Genomic DNA, 20,707 nt, shown 5'->3' with positions numbered 1-20,707 from the left:
ATCCATCCTTGTTATTGTTCCAGAAGTCCCTAAAGACCTGGCTATGTCAGCAAGTCTAGGGATCCCAAAGGACTAGTGACATTTTAATTCCATCATTGTTATTATCTACTCATTCCTGTGCCTGGTTGTATGTTTAACAATGGATTATTTTATTTTTGATAATGCTTATTTTTAATATTTACCGTATATACTTGAGTATAAGCCGAATTTTTCAGCCCACTTTTTGGGCTGAAAAATTCCACTTCGGCTTATACTCCAGTCAACAAAAAAACTTACCGAGGACTTGTGCGCGGCCGAGGCTTTGGTGCTTCCGGGATCGCGCGCACCTCTCCCAAGCCACCGCCATCCGGAGACCTGCCGAAGTTTGGGGAGGTGCGCGCGCACCTCCCCAAACCTCCCCAAACGTCGGCAGGTCTCCGGACTTCCGCGCCTTGCCTGCCTGCTTCTTTCCGCAGCGGAAAGAAGCAGGCAGGCAGGGCGCGGAGGAACGGAGACCTGCCGACGTTTGGGGAGGTTTGGGCGCCTCCCCAAACGTCGGCAGGTCTCCGTTCCTCCTGCCGACGTTTGGGGAGGTTTGGGCGCCTCCCCAAACCTCCCCAAACGTCGGCAGGTCTCCGTTCCTCCACGCAGACTTGCCGACGTTTGGGGAGGTTTGGGCGCCTCCCCAAACCTCCCCAAACGTCGGCAGGTCTCCGTTCCTTAATATGCATTTAATATCTAAGAATGGACAGGAGAAAAATATAAACATTTTTTTAGCTTACCGAATAGAGGTATCGTTGGTTAAATTGTTGCATAGCTCCTTGCAATTGATTTCGTTGCGACTGCCATTGTTCAAAATTTCTGACTGATTCCATTGTTGGTCTCTGCCATGTTGTTGTTCGTGTGTTATGGTCCACATAATAAACTCTTCCACGATCATCAACTCTTCTTTCCCAGCTAGGAAGAAAATTACAATATTGGGAACCATGTTATAACAATAAATAACTTGTATAGGCACTATTAATTGTATATTAGTAGTAACAAAGATTTAAACTAGAATTTTTCCCATAAACTTTTTTCTGTAAGCTATCACCATGGGAATTGCTATTATAAAAAAGAAATCATTCAATGACACAAAATAAAATCCATAATAAATTAGTCGGAATAATTTATTTACAGAATAAACTAGTGGGAGACACTCCAAAACAATCAGAATACTGTGAATTTTAAAACTATTTCCTATGTATTACAAATTTGAAGATTTTTATTTTGAATTTTATTAATTAGCATACTGACATACTTTTTGTAGAACAGTTAATAAAAAGAATCACCTCTTCCATCTTAAATAATGTGAATTGGGAGTGTAGGGCAGTAAATCTTCTGTGAGTGTGCAAAATGAGGCAGATTTCTGACTACTAATACCTCCCTGCTCCTCTTCCCATTGTCCAGGAACCTCAACTCATACTCAAAGGGCATAAATAACTGAAGAACATATGAGGGAATAAGCATCCTTATACTATCTTAATTATAATTCAAGTGTATGGATTTACTTTTAAAGATTACTAAAAACAAGCATTCTTTAAAAAAAATTGTTTATAAATATGCTATTTTAGCAAGCTTATTATAAAGAAAGTTAAATTCCATTGTATAATTTACATATTCTCAAAGAAACAAATACTGTAGCAAATTCTCGTATCTACATTTTAGTAGCAATTTTTTAGCCTTTATTAATACATGGAAGAGCATAAATAACTATTACCCTAGTGGCAAAGGTTGAGGCCTTTCCCAAGTTGTAGTTCTTGTGTTGTGATCAACGTAATAGGTTCTACCATGGGGATCCTTTCTTTGTTCCCATCTTTGAAAAATACAAAAAGTAAAACTTAATTAACAGAAAACAAAAGTTCTCTCCTGAAAAGCTGAAATTTACATTAAAAATGGCAACCAATTTCAGATCAGTTATAGGAAATACTGCTGCAGGAAGAAAGGACAAATTTCTTCCTTCCTATTACATGATTGTATTCTTAAAATACAGTTAATTCAGCATTAAAAACAAGTTAATCATCATCATGACGATGCCCAATTAAATTTATTTTTGCATGCATATATAGCAAATTAGAGGAAATGTCTTCAGTTTTGGTTCTACTGCATAGATAAAATCAATAGAAAATACTAGGCATAACCTATGGATATGTTAGACATAACTGATTTCAAGAGGGATTAAATTCAGTTACTTTAGTATAATCTAACACATTGCCAATTACATTTCACCATTCACACTTCCATGTGAATCTAACAAGTGCATCACATTTAATCTCACGTACCCTGGGGGCAAAGGTTCTATGCTAGTGTTACCAGGTTGCTGCCTTATGGCTTCACCAGATACATTAGCAGACTCGCTTGGTTTTGCTACTTCTGTCATTGGTGTTGCATTGTTCTCTGTGCTAGAGGATACAGAATCTGAAGGAGTAATGGGCTGAACTCCTGAAAATGCACTAAAGGCAGTTGCAGAGGTACTGCTTTCAGCATTACTAGTAGTAGCCTCAGTTTCTATAGGAGTTTCTGAAGTAGTAGTGGTACAATCTGCAGATGTAGATGGTGCTTCTGTAGAATCCATAGGTATTTCGGAGATTGAAAGATTATCAGCTTCCATTATAGATGATTCACAAGTAACTGTAATTCACAAAAAGAGAATAAAATTACTTTCATCTTTTGAAAATTACATCTGAAATGAAACATGAAATCAGACCGCTTAGCCAGCAATGGTAACCTGCAAACATTATTGATTTTTAAAGTATTATTATTAAAATGTTAAAGTAATATGTAAAGAAAATGATAGATTCTACCATGTGAATCCTTTCATTTTCGGCTGCTAGTAACCATGTAGATTTTCTTTACGACACTCTATCTCCAACTTGTTCTTTCAAGTCTCCCAATGAGGCACATTGTAGTTCATCTTGCTGCTGATCATCCCCTTCTTTTCTTTTTTCCACCTTCTCAGTAGTACAGCCTTTTCCAAAGAGCCAGATCTTCACATGACATGTTCAAAGTAGGATAATTTTAGATTGGTAATTTGTGTTTTGAACTCTGGATTTATTTTTTCAGTGATCCACTAGTTTGTTTTCTTGCTATCCATGGTATACTCAGGAGCCTTTTCCAAAATGAAAGTTCAAAGGCATCAATAATCTTTCTTTTCTGCTTTTTAAAGTCACTTCCATACAGTGTCACAGGGAATACTATGGCTTGCACTCTTCTGATCTTTGTAGGTATAGACATATCACAACATTTATTTTTTCCAAGGCCTTCATGGCTGCTCTACTATGCAATCCAACTTTTGCAAAGACTTCTTCTACACAAATGTAGCAGAGTCCAATAAATTCTATATATTATTTTTTTTATATCCCACCCTTCTCCAAAGACTCGGGGCGGCTTACAATCTAAGAAGCACAAATCAATGTGCTTAGCAATAGCCTTCATTCTAGGTATATGCCTGCATATTAGGGCTTTCGCCACCCCAAAGCGGCATTATTACAAAGTCAGCTTATTGCCCCCAACAATCTGGGTCCTCATTTGTGGTATAAATTATAATTTGAGGTCTCTTGACACTTGTAATAGAAATTAAAACATTCTCTCATTGTCTACACAATATAGGGATCTCAAATTCGTTATTCCACTCATTTCTTAGCATATATCAAATTGATTTACTGATAACAAATATCTATAAAAACTAATAGTAAGCTTTTTAGTTTTAACAGATTTAATAAGGTCTAGTACCTCAGGTGTTTCAGAAGTTAAAAATAGTGCTGGCCAATAAAATATTGCTAACAAAGGTTGTAGCTGTAAATATTTCAATTGGATTATGATATTTAATACTTAACACAATGTTTGTTAAAAATTCATCTTCATCATCAATCAGTTAATCCAAAGTACGTATCTCCACTTCCATTCAATTTTTCATAGCTTGATTAGAAACTTGACTAATTCTTTTCTGTGGTTTGCCATATTTCAGTGAGTACTCCATCAATTCTTGTAACCTTCTGACTTGGTAATGACCAGAATGCTGATATAATTTCAACTTCTGATACTAGAGATTCTTATAAGTAAGGAATATCCTCTAAAGTATCTTGGATGTTGAGATCTCTATTGCAGAGTGTTTCAGTATACTCCTTCCCTCTTCCTTTGATCTCCTTATAATTGGTTATTATTTATCCATTGGTGTCCTTCAGCATATCCATTTTAAACTCCTTCTGAATTCAAAGATCTTTTGAAAGACTGACCATGTTTTTCCATGTCTGTTTCCATTTCTTATGCTTTTGCAGATGTTGTATATTGTCTCTTCTAACAGCTCTCAAAAACTCTTTAGGTTTCTTTCTGAGATTTCGTCTTTCATGGTTTTAGCTTTTCTTTTCCTCTCTTCTTGGCAATTTGCAGTTTGTCCTGACATCCAGTTTGTTTTCTTTCTTATTGCAGTTTTAACAGTCTCTTTTCACATTCATCTTTGATGACTGGACAGCCATTTGTCTGAAATGATATAGGGTTTCCTGCCTGAGCAGAGAGTTGGACTAGATGACCTCCAAGGTCCCTTCCAACTTTATTATTATTAATTATATTATTATTATTATTATTATTATTATTATTATTATTATTATTATTATTATTATTAAACTTTTATTCATAAAACATGAAACTCAGTCAACTGAAGACTCAACTTGACTGGCACTAATGGTTGACATGGGTTGCTGCCAGCATCCTAGGTATAAACAAGGTATCTCCTTAAAATGTAAGATGTTCCAAGTAGTGCAGTTTTTTGTAGCTTTGCTGAAGTTATTGCAGGAAGCTGCAAATTCTTGATGTATTTTGCAAAGTTTTTTATTATTATTATTATTATTATTATTATTATTATTATTATTATTATTATTAATTATTTATTATTATTATTATTTACATAATTACTCTGGTTCTCCATTATCAAAATTTAGGACTTCAAAGCGATTTCAATGTTTTTCTTGAAGCATCTCGTCTTTCCTTGAAACACCTTGAAATTGCAACATAACATCTGACAAACAATAAGCTTTATTTCCAAAGCTGAAGCTGAAAAGGTCAGCTGTGAACATCCTAACAGTTTTAATACAAATACATCTTCCTCCTTTTGAAGTTGGGGGGACATTCTGAAAAAAGAAAAGAACCTGCAGCTAAAATTCTATACTCTACTTTATAATAAGCTTCAGCCTTATCTTCTCAAGCTAAGGGACAGCTTTACGGTAAGGCTAAGTGAGACAACAATTTCTGGCAGCAGATGCTGGGAAATGAAAGATAAACACTGAGTACTAGGGGTGGGAACCTTAGCTGCACTGCATGGTCTCACTTGTCCTAAGTATTTTATTGTCTACAAAGTAGTGATTATGCTCTGTTGTTAGTATTAAAGTAAGATTCAACAACAATTTTAGTCTGTACATGAATAAGAACAGGAGGGGTGCCTTTTTGTCTCCTCTCAGGCAGAAAGTCAAACTATCAATCTTATCTGCAGCAAGGAACAGCCAATACCGAGTACAGAGACTCCAGCAGTAACTGAGCTTAAAATGTTTTTCCACTTTTCCAAAGTGAAAGGGCTATTCTCTATTTTTTTTTATAAAAAAAAAGATGTCTGCTTCCAGCCAGTCAGAAAAGAGGATGAATCTGGCATTTTTTTTGTTTGATTAGCAAAATCAATTAAAAATAGTAGATATGGTAGATATGTAGCTTCCTCTATATGCTTCAGTAGTAATTTCCTTGGGACTGTTATAAGGAAGATATGATATCCAAGAAATAAATTACAGTATTACAGCAGTATTTTTATTACATTTAAGATGCTTTACTTCTAGTTGGTCTGAGTTTTCAGATAATAAACTGTTACATTTTAAATAAATATTAGAAACAGTCTTCCGGTGGCGATGCGACGCTGAAGACAGCCGTTTTTGGGCTGCCCGCTCTGCAGCTGTGTTTTTCCATCGTAAACAGCGCCGATCAGCTGTTTAGATGGATTTGAAGCCCCCTCCTCAGGAGAAGAGGAGGGGGTGAGGCCCCAGGTAGGGGTTGAGCTCTCCAGGGCCGCCTGAGCTGAGAGTTTGGGCGGCTGAAGGATTGAGCCCCCCCGAAACCTGGGTTGCTCCGAGCTGCGCAGCGTCTCTGCTCCGTGATTTTTGGAGCAGAGCCAGGCATTAGCAACCACCCCTGCCAAAAGGAAATACTTTTGATTATCAAGATGCAGGCAGAGCGGTACAGGAGGTCAAGGTGATGTGGACTCTTATCTTTACTCTCTAGCTCAATGGATTTTATAGCTTTAAAGTGAAAGTGCGCAATAAGTGAAAGTGGGGGAAGATGGCGGCTAAAACTTCTAAAGCTCTTCGGAGAGCGGGGTCTTCCCTGGTGCAACAGACCTCATTGCAAGCTTTGCTTCCTCCTGCACCTCCTCCAGCATTGACGCTTAAGGATTTACAAGATGTTCTTGGAAAGCATTCACAATTGATGTCTGACATGATGGATGAAAAGTTGAAAAAGCTGGAGGAGAAAATGGAGGAGAAAATGGAGAAATTGGAGAAGAAGATGGAAGAGAAGTTTAGAGCAATGAGGGTGGACATGTTGTCTATGATTGAATCTGTAGCTGAATGTGTGCAACAGCTGGATGTAAAAGTGGAGGATCTCAGTCAAAAGAACTCTATATTAGAAGCAAAGGTATTAGAAAATGAAGATATAAGGGATAAAATGGACGGAGAATTGAGCCTTGTTCAGTATCATCAGATGCAGTATGCTATTAGAATCAGGGGTTTAAAGGAGAATTGTAAAGAAGATTTAAAGCAGCTGATTTCTGAGGCTCTGGAAGGGGTACTGGGCCAGCCAGCATCTGAAATTGAGGGAAATATGGACAAAATTTTTCGTGTAAATTCATGGATTGCAAGACAGAGGAAGTTACCCAGAGATGTGGTGGTCTATTTTACAAAGAGAGTAATTAGAGATGAAGTCATTCAAGCTGCCTATGATACTAAATTGGTAGTGGCTGAGCAAGAAGTCTTGGTTTTAAAAGAGATTCCTCCGAAGATTTTAAGGAGAAGGAAAGATTTTGCATTTCTAGTACAGGAACTTAAGAAATGTGATATTAAGTTTAGATGGGAGATTCCAGTTGGACTGGTGGTGACGCAAGAAGGTAAAAGACATCGTCTGGTTACTGTGGCCCAGGCACGTGATTTTTATAGCAATGTGTTAAAAGCAACCCCCCTATCATTTTTGGAAGCTGTAAAGGGATACGGCAAGGGAAAGCTTCAAGATGTTGCAGATAGACAGACAGAGGACAATGGTGTTGGAGGGGATCAAGTTACAGTCTCATCGGTTGTTGCAAGAGGCCAGAGGATGACGCGTGCCGCCCTAAGAAGAGCGAGACGAGAGCAAGAGCAAGAGCAGCAGAAAGTTATGGAATCTCCAAAGCGTACTTACAGTGAAGCTGTGGACGGGGCGCGGTCCAAAGAAGTTATGGGGCTTATGACAGACGTGCTCCAAAAGCTTTGGGGTGTCAAGATTGGTGATTAAATTTTTAAATTAGAATCTCAATGGATTAAATTTATCATAGAGGAGAAAGTTTTTTTTAAAATATTTAACACAATTTAAGATTGATGTTATTTGCTTGCTAGAAAAGTATATTAGGGTTATGGACTAAAAGTATGTGTTGAACTGAGAATGGGTACGCAAGCTCCTAATTAACAACAAGTTGTCTTAGAGACTGCCTAAACCTTTTTTTATTCTTTTTACTTGAACTCAAGGATGATCTGGAACTGCGAGACATTTGGCGTGATACATGCAAGAATTATTTTTGATCATAGTTTAGTTTGGTTGGAGATTATTAAGGTTAACAGAGATAGGTGCTTTTGGTGCGTAATTGAGAATTTGTTTAGAAATTAGAGAAAGGTGGGAGAATGCAAATAGTAGGTGAAAAATTTTTTTTCTTTTTTTTTGAAATTAATATGAATAAGGACTGGGATTAAGAAAATCTATTCTGAGTAAAGCTCTTTTTCTGTTTTCTCTTTTTCTTTTTTACTTTATTTGTAATATTAATATTGTTTGTATTCATTTTATATGAGCTAGAGGGAGATAGAATTAATAGTTTATTGTTGATAACATAGGGATGCTTATGTTTGTTTTTCGATTTTATACCCTGTATTTAGCTCTGGGAAGTCGGGGGGGAGGAGGGAATGGGGGAGAGGGATAGGGAGGGCTAGATAGGGGTGGGGGAGGGGGGGATTAAAGTCAAAATGTATTGTAAAACTTTTTAAATAAAAAAAAAAAAAATATTAGAAACAATGTTGTTGTTGTTAGTTGCGAAGTCGTGTCCGACCCATCGCGACCCCATGGACAATGTTCCTCCAGGCCTTCCTGTCCTCTACCATCTTCTGGAGTCCATTTAAGCTCACGCCTACTGCTTCAGTGACTCCATCCAGCCACCTCATTCTCTGTCGTCCCCTTCTTCTATTGCCCTCAATCTTTCCCAGCATTAGGCTCTTTTCCAGTGAGTCCTTCCTTCTCATTAGGTGGCCAAAGTATTTGAGTTTTAGCTAGAAGGATCTGGCCTTCTAAAGAGCAGTCAGGGTTGATCTCCTCTAGGACTGACCGGTTTGATCGCCTTGCAGTCCAAGGGACTCGCAGGATAAAGAATGTACCAATAGAAGAGAATAACTCAGGATGGAACTGTGGGGTCCTTGGTGCTCTCTGAGCTTGTTTGTTTTCTTGCAAACATTTCATTATCTAACTAGGTAACAACATCAGTGCTAGAAGGGAGTGGAATTTGCTCTCTGTTTATATACTAGTGCCTTGCCCTGTCAGTGTTAGTTATAGTATTCTTGGTGGTTTCTTGATTAGTGATTACTGCATCCAGAATGCCATACAGCAGCCCTGTAACCTCTTAGGGAAAAACAAATAGAGAAATATCTCGAAGGCTAATATGCCAATACTACTAGAAACTTCACAAATAAGATCACTCAGATCAGCTCTAAGTTGAACACTGCCTGAGCAAGTCCTACTGAAGTGACTGGTGTATGTTCTGGTATCTGAGAAGAGTTAATCCTGTGAACCTCAAGGAAGCAGACCAGGTTCACAATGCTTTGAGCAGTCACCTCTATGATGAACTTATGTTCTTCCTGGTTAGTAAAGTTTGTTAGGAAATATGTATAATGGTAAGGGGAAAAGACCTTGGAAGACGGGGCAAAAAGATGCTGCCTAGGAAATAGTCAGATGAGAGGTAGCATAGTGAGTGAGCAAGAAGCTCAGGAAGGACCTTCCCTAAGTTATCAGGCTATAAAATTGATAGCAGAAAATTTTATGTTCAAACTTGTAAGATTCTGTTAATGTGACTGTACAAGAAACTAGAATTAGCTTTTCTGGTCATGTTTCCTATCTGGTCTACCTGGTAAGGCTGACATCAATCTTGCATCAAGGTCCTCTTCCTTACACTCTACAGGAAAAGCACTGGGCCCAACCCTGTTGACCTTCAGGAAAAAATTAAAAAGTTTATTTTTCCTGTAGATCTTAGGTAATTTGTAAATTGTTTGAATGGTTGCTACTTGAATGTTTGTACATTCCATAACTTGCTGCTATTGTGGTATTTCATCTTATATTTAAATTAGGTTTTAACTCATTGTATGCCAGCCTGAGTCATTTTTTGAAGTGAGCCTTTTAAATCAGATAAATAATTCCATACACCCCCAAGAAATCTGAGTTCAAGACTATTTTTTACATTTTTATTCCACTTTCTCTGAAATAATTGTTGACCTTGTACTTATAAATTAAGCTGTATATATATCTTGAATAAATGTTTGCAATTTGCATTTTCCTCCTACTTCAATGAAGAAATAAATAGCCTTAATAAAACACACTTATCTCAAGGTAACATACTTTTTAAATCCAATTTTTACCCAACATTTTTCCACATCATCCTTTAAAACCTGCTGCAAAAGGTTAGATTATTTGATGCAACACTAAGTGTAGCACAACAGAGAAAGTGCCAACACATTTTGATGCATACACATATTGAAGTGTTCTCCTCCTATGTACAAGATTCTCAATAATCTAGCTTAATACATCAATTCTTAGTATTAATTTGATGTTTCTTTTTTAAAAAGGAAGTCTAGTAAACCACCTTAGCCAATATTTTTCTTACCAATGTTGTTATCTTGTTCACTTGACAGTGTTTTTGGTATTGGTGAATTTTTGGATCTGGTCACAATATGAGGAGATGAGTTGTCTCCATTGTCTCCATTAATGGCATGTATAGGGAATGAGACCTGTACTATGGAACTTGATGGTGTTTCATTATCTAATCTGTAGAAAATATCACACAGGTCATGAAAAATATTATATTTATATATTCTCCACTCCAATAACCCACTATATACAAATCAAAAGTAAATGTATTTTAAATAATTTTCATATTCTTCTTCCTTAACCTGTTTTCATTTCTCAGCACCATTTTTAATTTGTGTATCTGTCATGTTTTCAGCTGTTAGAGTAAGGAATATAGGCAGTTCCTGTTGAATGACCACTCATTCATCAATCATTTGAAGTCATGATGGTGCTGAACAAGGGGGACTTACAAAGGACCCTCATAGTTGCATCCATGACAGCATCCCTAGGGTCACGTGATCGCAATTTGGGCACTTGGCAACTGGTTCAAAATTATGATGTTGCAGCTTCCCATAACCACCATTGTAATGTTCACTGCCAGCTTCTGACAAGAAAAATCAATACGGAAGCTATCCTCAAATAGTGCTCATGTGACTGCAGGATGATGCAACTATGCAGGATTTGCCTGATGACAGCACCTGAAATTATCACAACTGCCATTGTAAGTCAGCATGGCCACATGCTATTGCACTTTTCAACTATGTCACGTAGTAACAGAGTTGCAATCTCAATTATCATCACTAAGCAAGCACTACCTGTAGTTTATGTATTGGCCGTCCATCTTACCATAAGATAACTCTGGGTGGCTTATAGACATTAAAAAATACATCTATATTAATTCTGTTCTTTGTAAGATAACCACATCCATATAAAAGAATATAAACAAATTATGTGCAAAATACCAATTATTCATATTAACTTTATTTCAATGTATATTTGGATGTCTATTTAATGTGTTCTATCAAATTTTGCCCCTTCACAAACTTGTAATTTGTTTTCTAAATGTGCATATTATTTTAATAAGTATATAACATTTCTTATTAAGTGGAATCGCCAATTAGTTTTTGATTATAATAAATTTCAAATTTCATTACACAAAAAAACATCCATGGCCAGTAAGGATGCTGAATGATATGTCATAAAATTGAATGGAGTCCTCCTGTCAAAATAGCTTAGCAAAATGATTCAGTGTAACACATTTTGTACTTTACAGTAGTTTCAAAACAAACTACTAATGAATAGATAAAAATGAAGAGGATAAATAAATATACTCATTGTAAACAAAAAATAAATTGCTTTATCTCTGTAGAGAAACAAGAGGCCCATTAAACTTAAAGAAACAAAATAATAGCGGGAGGTGGGATGATACTTAGCTGGGTCAGGTATTTTATTGCTAAATTGCAGCCTTATTTATTTACTGACTGACTTATGGTTCACAAGAGAACCCCAGCTGATTTACAGCAGGAATGAGTGGCAGCAAGGATTGACTTTGAAGTAGTTTTTGTAGAATTCATCTAAGTAAGTTTCTTCCACAAAAGAATTTACTAAAGTAATGCCACACTGCATTTAAGAAAGCAATAGCACAAAGTACTAAACTAATATGATTTTTTTTTTGCAACTATCTGAACAGGGGACAGAAGTTAAAAGAAATTTTTTTGTTACGTAATGCAAATTCACTGTCATTTTTCCCTTAACTGTTTTCCTGTAAATTGTAGTCACCCCTCAGGGGTTGGTCCTCTTGCCTCTCTTGTTCAACATTTTTTTTGCACAGTGCCCCCCCCCCCTTTCCACAGCAGAAGCAGCGAAATGACAACAGCGGCCTGGAGCTCAGCTGTGGAGTGGTCTTGGAACTATAGCGGTGGTGTTTTGACCCGGGTCCTTTCTGCTAATCTGCTCATCTTTAATTTTATGCTGATTATTTGGATATGGTTTATGCCCCTGCTCCTGTGACTTCCCTACTGATAGTCCGGAATGGACCTGGGACCTGACCGCAGTGAGAGGGCGGTTCTGGATTGGTCATCAACCACCCCACTGGTGTGAGAGACCAGTTGGGGTAGGTTTATCCCAGTAGCCCGTACTCTGTCCACCCCAGGTTGGATGCCCAGCTGTAGTGAGAGGGCGGTTGGGCTTTCTTTGCTCAGGTGAGAGCGGAGCCTGATTGGTGGACCTGAGGTACTTTCCGGACTCAATATCAATGTCATCTTGATATTATTTTAATACCATCTGAGTACCCATTTGTTAACAACTGCCCTATGTGGATATTTTTTATTATTATATGGCTCGTTTGCGCTACTCCAGTGCTGACCTGTATGCCCTCAGGAGGGCACCTCCCTCCTGGTTACGACCTGCCACCTTTTCCTCCAATCCCCTTAAGGACGGGCCCAATTGTTGGGACCCCGAGAGGTGGTTGGGCATAGATAGGGGCCTCTGGTGGAGATATATTAAGAGGCCCCTAATATGTTTTCTAGCCGGCTGTTTTAAAGGGTTAGGGAAGGGGGGAATGCTAAGGTTGGGAGGGAATTGGGGTGTACCCCACCAACCGGTCATCAGTCCAGGCCTGAAATGGTTCCCGGCGAGATGGGGTTAGGGTTGGGGTCTCCTGGTTTCCCTGGCATTGGGGTGGGGTTTCAAATCCCCATAACGATTGGGAACGGCAGCAGGCGGTTACATGGAGGGCCATATCAACACCTGGGATCGCGCCCCCGCTGTCTTCAAGCGGTGGCATGCTCCAACCCTCCAGTTGGTACCCATTTATCCGGGGGTGAGAGGGATCAGGCCCCTGAGCTCAGGCTGGTGTACTTTAATGCCAGATCCGTTGTGAACAAGGCTCCCCTCATCCATGATTTGATCGAGGAGGAACACGCGGATCTGGCATGCATTATAGAAACCTGGTTGGGCTCAGAGGGAGGTGTCCCTCTGACTGAGCTTTGCCCTCCAGGTTTCTGTGTGTTACATCGGCCACGGACTCAGGGCAGGGGCGGTGGGGTGGCGGTAGTTATACGGGAGACCTTATTTCCGCGGGAGACCACTATTGTACAGATAGGCAGGAGTGAATCCCTCCTCCTGAGGTGTGGCCCTGGGGCTCAGTTGGGCTTGTTGCTAACATACCTGGCGCCCAGCTGTGTAGCAACGGCCCTGTCCGAGCTTCTCGACATCCTCTCAGGGTTGACGGTTGAGTTTCCCAGACTTATAGTTCTGGGCGACTTTAACCTGCCTTCTCTGGGAGGGTCGTCTGAGTTGGCCCGGAGTTCATGGCCTCCATGACAGCCATAGACGTGACCCAAGTAATTCAGGGTCCGACTCATGGGGGAGGACACACTCTCGACCTAGTTTTCTTATCTGGGCAGTGGTTTGATGATCTGGGAGGGGGCTCGCCAACTATTATCCCCCTGTCATGGTCCGATCATCACCTCCTGCGGTTGGTCTTCCACTATGCCACCCCCCGCTGCTGGGCTGTGGAACCGACCAGATGGTTCTGCCCCAGGCGCCTAATCGATCCGGAACGGTTCCAGACGGCACTTGGGTCTATACCTATCCCCCTCGCTCACAGCCCGGCCGACGCCTTGGTGGATGCCTGGGAAAGGGCTGCCACCGAGGCGCTCGACCGTGTTGTACCCTTGAGACCCTTGACCTGGCGCAGATCCCGGTGGGCTCCATGGTTTTCTGTGGAGCTCTGGGAGATGAAGCGTTGGAGACGAGGTCTAGAGAGCTGTTGGAGATCCAGCCGGTCTGAGTCTGACTGGTTGCGGTTAAGAACCTTTACAAGGTCTTATTTTGCGGCAATGAGGACAGCAAAGTCTAATTACTTCGCTGCCCTCATCACGTCCGCAGATAATCGCCCGGCTGCCCTGTTTAGGGTGACTCGCTCCCTCCTTAATCAGGAGGTGAAGAAGGAGCCCTTACAGGGGCGAGCTGAGGAGTTTAGCTATCATCTGACGGACAAAATCACTCAGATTCGAGCCGGTTTGGATTCTGACTGGGCAGAGACTGACGAGAAGGAATCGAGCTGTCTAGAGAATGTTACCTGGAGTGAATTCGATCCTGTGACCCCAGATGAGGTGGACAGGATCATGAGGAGACTGAGTTCCGCCAAGTGTTTATTGGACCTGTGCCCCTCCTGGCTGGTATATGCAGCCCGGGAGGAGACACGAGCCTGGTTCCAGGCAGTAATAACTGCTTCCTTGAGGGAGGGTACCTTCCCTGCTGCCTTGAAGGAGGCGGTGGTGAGGCCCCTCCTCAAGAAGCCTGCCCTGGACCCGGCTATTTTGAACAACTATCATCCGGTCTCCAAACTTCGCTTTCTTGCGAAGGTGGTTGAGAGCGTGGTGGCACTTCAGCTCCCTCTGTTCCTGGAGGAAACTGATTATCTGGACCTATACCAATCGGGCTTCAGGACCGGGTACAGCACGGAGACGGCATTGGTTGCGCTGGTGAATGATCTCTGCCGGGCTCGGGACATGGGTTGTTCCTTTGTCCTAGTCCTATTAGACCTCTCAGCGGCTTTTGATACCATCGACCATGGTATCCTACTGTGGCGTCTCAGGGGGTTGGGAGTGGGGGGCACTGTTTTACAGTGGTTCTCCTCCTACCTCCTGGGCCGCTCGCAGTCAGTGTTGATGGTAGGGCAGAGGTCCGCCCCGAGGCCTCCTGTTTGTGGAGTTCCTCAGGGGTTGGTCCTCTCTCCCCTCCTGTTCAACATCTATATGAAGCCGCTGGGTGAGCTCATTCGTGGTTTCGGGGTGGGGTATCATCAGTATGCTGATGATACCCAGCTTTTTCTTCCCACCCCAAACCAACCCAGTGATGCCCTCAACGTGATGTCCCATTGCCTGGAAGCAGTCCGGGTTTGGATGGGGAGAAACAGGCTTCATCTCAATCCTGCCAAGACTGAGTGGCTGTGCATACCGGCATCTCAGACTAACCAATCTTTTCCATCGTTAACTATGGGTGGTGAGGTGTTACCCCCCATTGATAGGGCCCGCAACTTGGGTGTCCTCCTGGATTCACAGCTCAGTTTGGAAGATCATATAGGAGCCGTGGCCAGGGGGGCTTTTGCCCAGGTTCGCCTGGTGCGCCAGTTACGGCCCTATCTGGACCGAGATGCCCTACGCACAGTCACCCATGTGCTCGTGACCTCCGGGCTAGACTACTGCAATGCTCTCTACATGGGGCTGCCCTTGAGGAACACTCGGAGGCTTTAGCTGGTGCAGAATGCAGCTGCGCGAGTTGTGATGGGAGTCTCCCGATACTCCCATGTAACACCTCTTCTCCGCGAGCTGCATTGGCTTCCAGTTGCCCTCCGGGTGAGATTCAAGGTGCTGGTGATGACCTATAAAGCCCTAAATGGCATGGGCCCGGATTATCTAAGGGAGCACCTGCTGCCAGCATCAATTTCCCATCGTCCTGTGCGCTCCCACAGGGAGGGCCTCCTCAGAGTACCGCCAGTCAAGGATTGCCGACGGGCAATCCACAGGGGGAGGGCGTTCTGTGGGCGCGCCTGCCCTATGGAATCAACTGCCAACGGAACTCCGGACTGCCCCCGACCTTCGTTCATTTCGCCGGGACCTAAAAACCTGGCTCTTTGAGCTATCTGGTCTGGACTGAGGGGTTTAATGTTTTTAAATTGTGATTTAATTTTTGTGGCTAGACTTAATTTAATTTATTTTAATTTTATATTGGATTGTTTTTAAATTTTGCCTTGTAAACCGCCCTGAGTCCTTTGGGAATAGGGCGGTATATAAACCGAATAAATAAATAAATAAATAAATAAATAAATAAATAAATAAATCTATATGAAGCCGCTGGGTGAGCTCATTCGTGGTTTTGGGGTTGGGTATCATCAATATGCTGATGATACCCAGCTTTTCATCTCTACCCCAAACCACCCCAGTGATGCCCTCAATGTGATGTCCCATTGCCTGGAGGCAGTTCGGGTCTGGATGGGGAGGAACAGGGTTCGGCTCAACCCTGACAAGACTGAGTGGCTGTGGGTGCCGGCATCTCGGGAAATTCAGATTATTCCATCTCTAACCATGGGGGGTGAGATATTACCCCCTGTAGATAGGGCTCGCAACTTGGGTGTCCTCCTAGACTCACAGCTCTCTTTGGAAGATCATATAGGAGTGTGACTAGGGGGGCCTTCGCCCAGGTTCGTCTGGTGCGCCAGTTGCGGCCCTATCTGGACCGAGATGCCTTGCGCACAGTCACTCATGCGCTCGTGACCTCCCGTTTGGACTACTGCAATGCTCTCTACATGGGGCTGCCCTTGAGGACTACTCGGAGGCTTCAGCTGGTGCAGAATGCAGCCGCGCAAGTGGTGGTGGGGGTTTCCTGATACTCCCATGTAACACCTCTACTCCGCGAGCTGCATTGGCTTCCGGTTGCCCTCCAGGTAAGATTCAAGGTGCTGGTAATGACCTATAAAGCCCTAAATGGCATGGGTCCGGATTACCTACGGGAGCACCTGCTGCCGGCATTGACTTCCCTTCGTCCAGTGCGCTCCCACAGAGAGGGCCTCCTTAGGGTGCCATCGGTCAAAGAGTGTCAACTGGTGGCCCCCAGGGGAAGGGCGTTCTCTGTGGGCGCGCCAGACCTTTGGAACCGTTTACCGGTGGAGCTCCGGACGGCTCCCGACCTTCGCTCCTTCCGATGTGATCTAAAAACATACTTATTTGAACAAGCCGGCCTGGTCTGATGGGTTTGGGGTTTTTTTAATATTAACTGTATTAATTTTATTGGAATTGGGCTGTATTATTTAATTCTTTTTTAACTTTCGTACATTGTATTTTTACTGTATTTGCCCTGTACACCGCCCTGAGTCCTTTGGGAGAAGGGCAGTATAGAAATGAAATGAAATTATTATTATTATTATTATTATTATTATTATTATTATTATTATTATTTATTAAAATGTTTGATGTAATATTAACTGCTGCAGAAATTTTCACAAAATATTTTCATAATGTGCATGCAAAAATATATACAACTCAAATGACTCCTCAAAGTAAACATTTAGTCAAATTAATAACATACTTGATACTATGCTACAACTTATTCCACTGTCTTCTAGCCAAGTCTACAATGTAATCTGATATTCTGCAAATTCAATGACATTTAGTATTCAAATAGTATTCTTCAAAAGAAATCTAACCTGGAAGTGGTCCTAGCAGATGTTTCTCTATTTTCATGTAAAGCATCACCATTTTGCTGGACTTCTACTAAACAATAAAACAAGAGAATTAGATTTTTCCATTTCTTTTTTAAAACTAAAGGACAATAATTTTAATCCCCCTGAATTCCACTTACTGGTTACTAGTGAACTGCGGTTTGAAAGAGATTCTGTTTCAAGCACCAAACCATCAAGCACTATTATCAGTTCTCCTGTTTGTATCAAGCCACTCTTATTTTCCAGTGAAAGCTTCAAATGTTCTTTGACATGTTCTACTACCAGAAAAAAAGTGTTTTATTAAAAAAGCCACTTATTAAAACAGCAAATGCATTTGTTCAGACCTAACTCTACTACCTAAACATGTAGGAGAAAAAAAACCCCTGTATATCTAATCATTTCAAATATTAAGATTACATTTCTATAACATGGTTATCAATTTATACAGAAATCTGAACAGTGTATCACACTATTTATGAAGCATAGTCTGTAATAATTGTCTAACTGCATATGTGTAATGTAAGACATAAAGTCTTAAAAAACCTCAAAATGAACCTATAACATATAAGGATCTTTATACATTTAAACCACAATTCACACAGACTGAAAGCTATGAAATGGAGCTTTTTTATTCTTTCCTTCCCAATGCAACATTTATGTATTATAGCGTTTATATTCCATTTTTTATTCTAATATTAAACATTTTTTTTCTTCCGTTCAATTGCATATGATTCTTGGAGACTACTTAGACAAGCCTTGGTATGATTTCTCAGAAATGGTTTACCACTGCCTTCTTTCTAGGACTGAGAAAGAATGACTGGCCCAACGTCACCGAGTTGTCTATGTGCCTAATGCAGGATTACCACATTTCTTTACATTTAGTATGGGTTGCAATATTAAGAAATATAATACATACAGAACAAAATGAATACAATTAAAAGATAAAGAAAAGTTAAGCTCATTAAAATAATTAACAATTAAAAGTTTAGAAAATATATAAGAATTTACCATTTTCCTAAATAATGGGTAAATGGGAGCCAACTGCATCTCCTTAGGGAACCAACCATTCAATACCTGGGAGCCATATAGAAGAACGTCCTTTACTAAATAATTGAGAGTCGTGTTTTTAGCAGCAGGAGAATTTTCAGAATGGTCTCTACTGATCTAAGTAACTGGCCAGGTTCATCGTGGGAAAAGTGGTTTCACAGATAGTTAGGCCCTAAGTCATGAAAGAGTTTCAAAGATCAACAACAGCATGTTATATTGTGCCTACTAAGCAATCCCAGAGCTGACACTGGATTTGCATACTTTCTTTCTTAAATACCTATGGAAATTGCTTATAATGGTATGTATATGCTTATGTGTGTATGTGTGTGTGCAGTTATGAGCACATAAACACACACACACACAGACACGTATATATATATATATATCTCCTTCAGAGCGGTAAGTTTCATTACACTGGATGTGTTTCCTTCAATCCTTGGCAAAAGACGTTTTATGCCAGTTTAAGGCCTTTTAAAAAATCTTAATTTTGGAATATATAGCAAAAGGGTGATTAGAACATTGGTTTTCTTAAAATTATAAATGGACTAAAGAGCCAGATGGGCTTGAAATAGATTTTGAAATTAAAAATAAGAATCCTTCCTGTGAATTCTTTAGTATTCTACTAAAAATGAAGAGTATGAAATTAAGTGTAACAAAAATTTCAATGAGAAACGTTGTTCATTAGAAAAAAATATAAAATGGGACTTTTGAAGGCTCAACACTAGAGGGAACCAGAATGAACTAAAGATTATAATTAAAGGAGAGGAGACCCACTAATATAGAATAGACCCAAATACTCTATCTTGAAACAATTAAAGGTTATTTGAAAACAATGCATTCAGAAATTACTCTTAAGATTATCTGCTATCATAAAATGGATTGAAAAGAGGTATAGAAAAATTAGTTTTATTGGACAAGAGAAAGACTGATTTAAATGTGGATTAAAGATGACAACTTAAACGAATGATATGGAAAAAGATGTTACATAAAATTTACAAATGAAACGAGGTGATGTTTTAATAATTAAAAGGTATACATAAATAACAAACCTGAAGACTGACTTCAATAATTTTTTTCTTTTGGATTTACCAAAGAGACATGTTAAAAGTTTTGAAGGGACAAAGTAAAAATGAAAAGAAATTAAGTTTTAGGACTCTATTTAAATAGCAAAAGGAATAAGTACATATATTTGATCAAGGTTAAAATATATAGGTTGTTGTTTCTAGTAACTCTTAATGCATTTTTGCTGACAAGGACTATATGACAATTAAATTTAAATTTTAATTAAAACAAATTTAAAGATTTGTTTGTAGAAAAGAGATCATATATGGAAAGAAGAAATCTTTTGATATATTTTCAGAGAAAGTGATGTTACTCAAATAAAAGTAAAGAATTTAAAGTTGTTTTATTTAATTAAGATTAAAATATATAATGGACTTCTGTTGATTAGGATGAAATATGTTTACAGATAAAAGATGAAATATGGGAAGAGATTTTTTTGTTAAAGTATTAGGGAAGGTGATAGGTTTCTGAAAATATTTCTATTTGTTGTGATGAAGAAGAAGTCATTTCTTTATGTAACTTTTTTTCTTTAGTATATTTTTTCTTTTTATTTTTTTTCTTTGCACTTTTTTGTTTTTGTTTTCAGTCTTTTATATTTTTTATTTGTATTAATATTTTATCTTTGTATCTCTAAAAAATTATTATTAAAACTGGAAAAAACAAGGTTCCAAAACAAGATCAAAATGAGGACAAAGCAGTACACATTCTAACTGCTGACTATTCCTCCATTCACTTGTTTTATTTCTTATTCCCTTCACAGATAGTATACATTCCCTACATGTTAGAGGCAATTTTCATTAATTCTTCAACCATGCTCCTTTCCTAAACTTGTTAATTTTCCCTGCTTACACTAATAAGCAATCATTCAATTAATCAGAATGGGCAAAGAATATTTTCAGGAAGCACTCCTTACAATCAGTAGCTATTCATAAGATGCCCTTTTCAATGTTCACAATTAGCTAGCATATAGCCCTTCATAATACACATCTTTTCTTCCAAATTTCTTATTGAATACCACTGGAAAACTCCTGTAAGTTCACTTTGTTCATTGATCCTTAAATATTATTTGGTTCAGATTACACTTTCTAATGATTCCAACTCTATCTACCTACCTACCTACCTACCTACCTACCTATCTTTCTATCCATCCATCCATCCATCCAATATACCATGCATCTCACAATGCAAGACACCATGAAGCTTACAACAAAGTAAAACATAAGGAAGTAAAAACAATTTTAAATATAAAAACAA

General features: G+C 39.6%; 1 protein-coding gene across 3 annotated transcripts in view; it reads right to left on the bottom strand.

Annotated features, from left to right (window-relative positions):
• The window catches only part of WWP1 (WW domain containing E3 ubiquitin protein ligase 1), a 67,282-nt gene that overhangs the window by 19,360 nt on the left and 27,215 nt on the right, over positions 1 to 20,707 (bottom strand). Inside the window, exons 5-10 of one of the 3 annotated variants that reach the window (XM_083359678.1) lie at positions 17,485 to 17,622; positions 17,330 to 17,396; positions 10,157 to 10,317; positions 2,301 to 2,649; positions 1,739 to 1,834; positions 762 to 936 (exon numbers count right to left, since the gene is read on the bottom strand). In XM_083359678.1, coding sequence (XP_083215804.1) covers positions 762 to 936; positions 1,739 to 1,834; positions 2,301 to 2,649; positions 10,157 to 10,317; positions 17,330 to 17,396; positions 17,485 to 17,622 — 986 coding nt within the window. Of the gene's footprint in view, positions 1 to 761; positions 937 to 1,738; positions 1,835 to 2,300; positions 2,650 to 9,403; positions 9,486 to 10,156; positions 10,318 to 17,329; positions 17,397 to 17,484; positions 17,623 to 20,707 lie in introns of those variants that run through there. The other 2 variants (XM_083359679.1, XM_083359680.1) reach the window with 2 other exon arrangements.

Source organism: Vipera ursinii (assembly GCF_947247035.1).
Source record: "Vipera ursinii genome assembly, chromosome: 3".
In the NCBI taxonomy this organism is placed as follows: Eukaryota; Metazoa; Chordata; class Lepidosauria; order Squamata; family Viperidae; genus Vipera; species Vipera ursinii.
The sequence above is the reverse complement of the archived record's forward strand: the minus strand, read 5'-3'. Positions and strand labels throughout refer to the sequence as shown.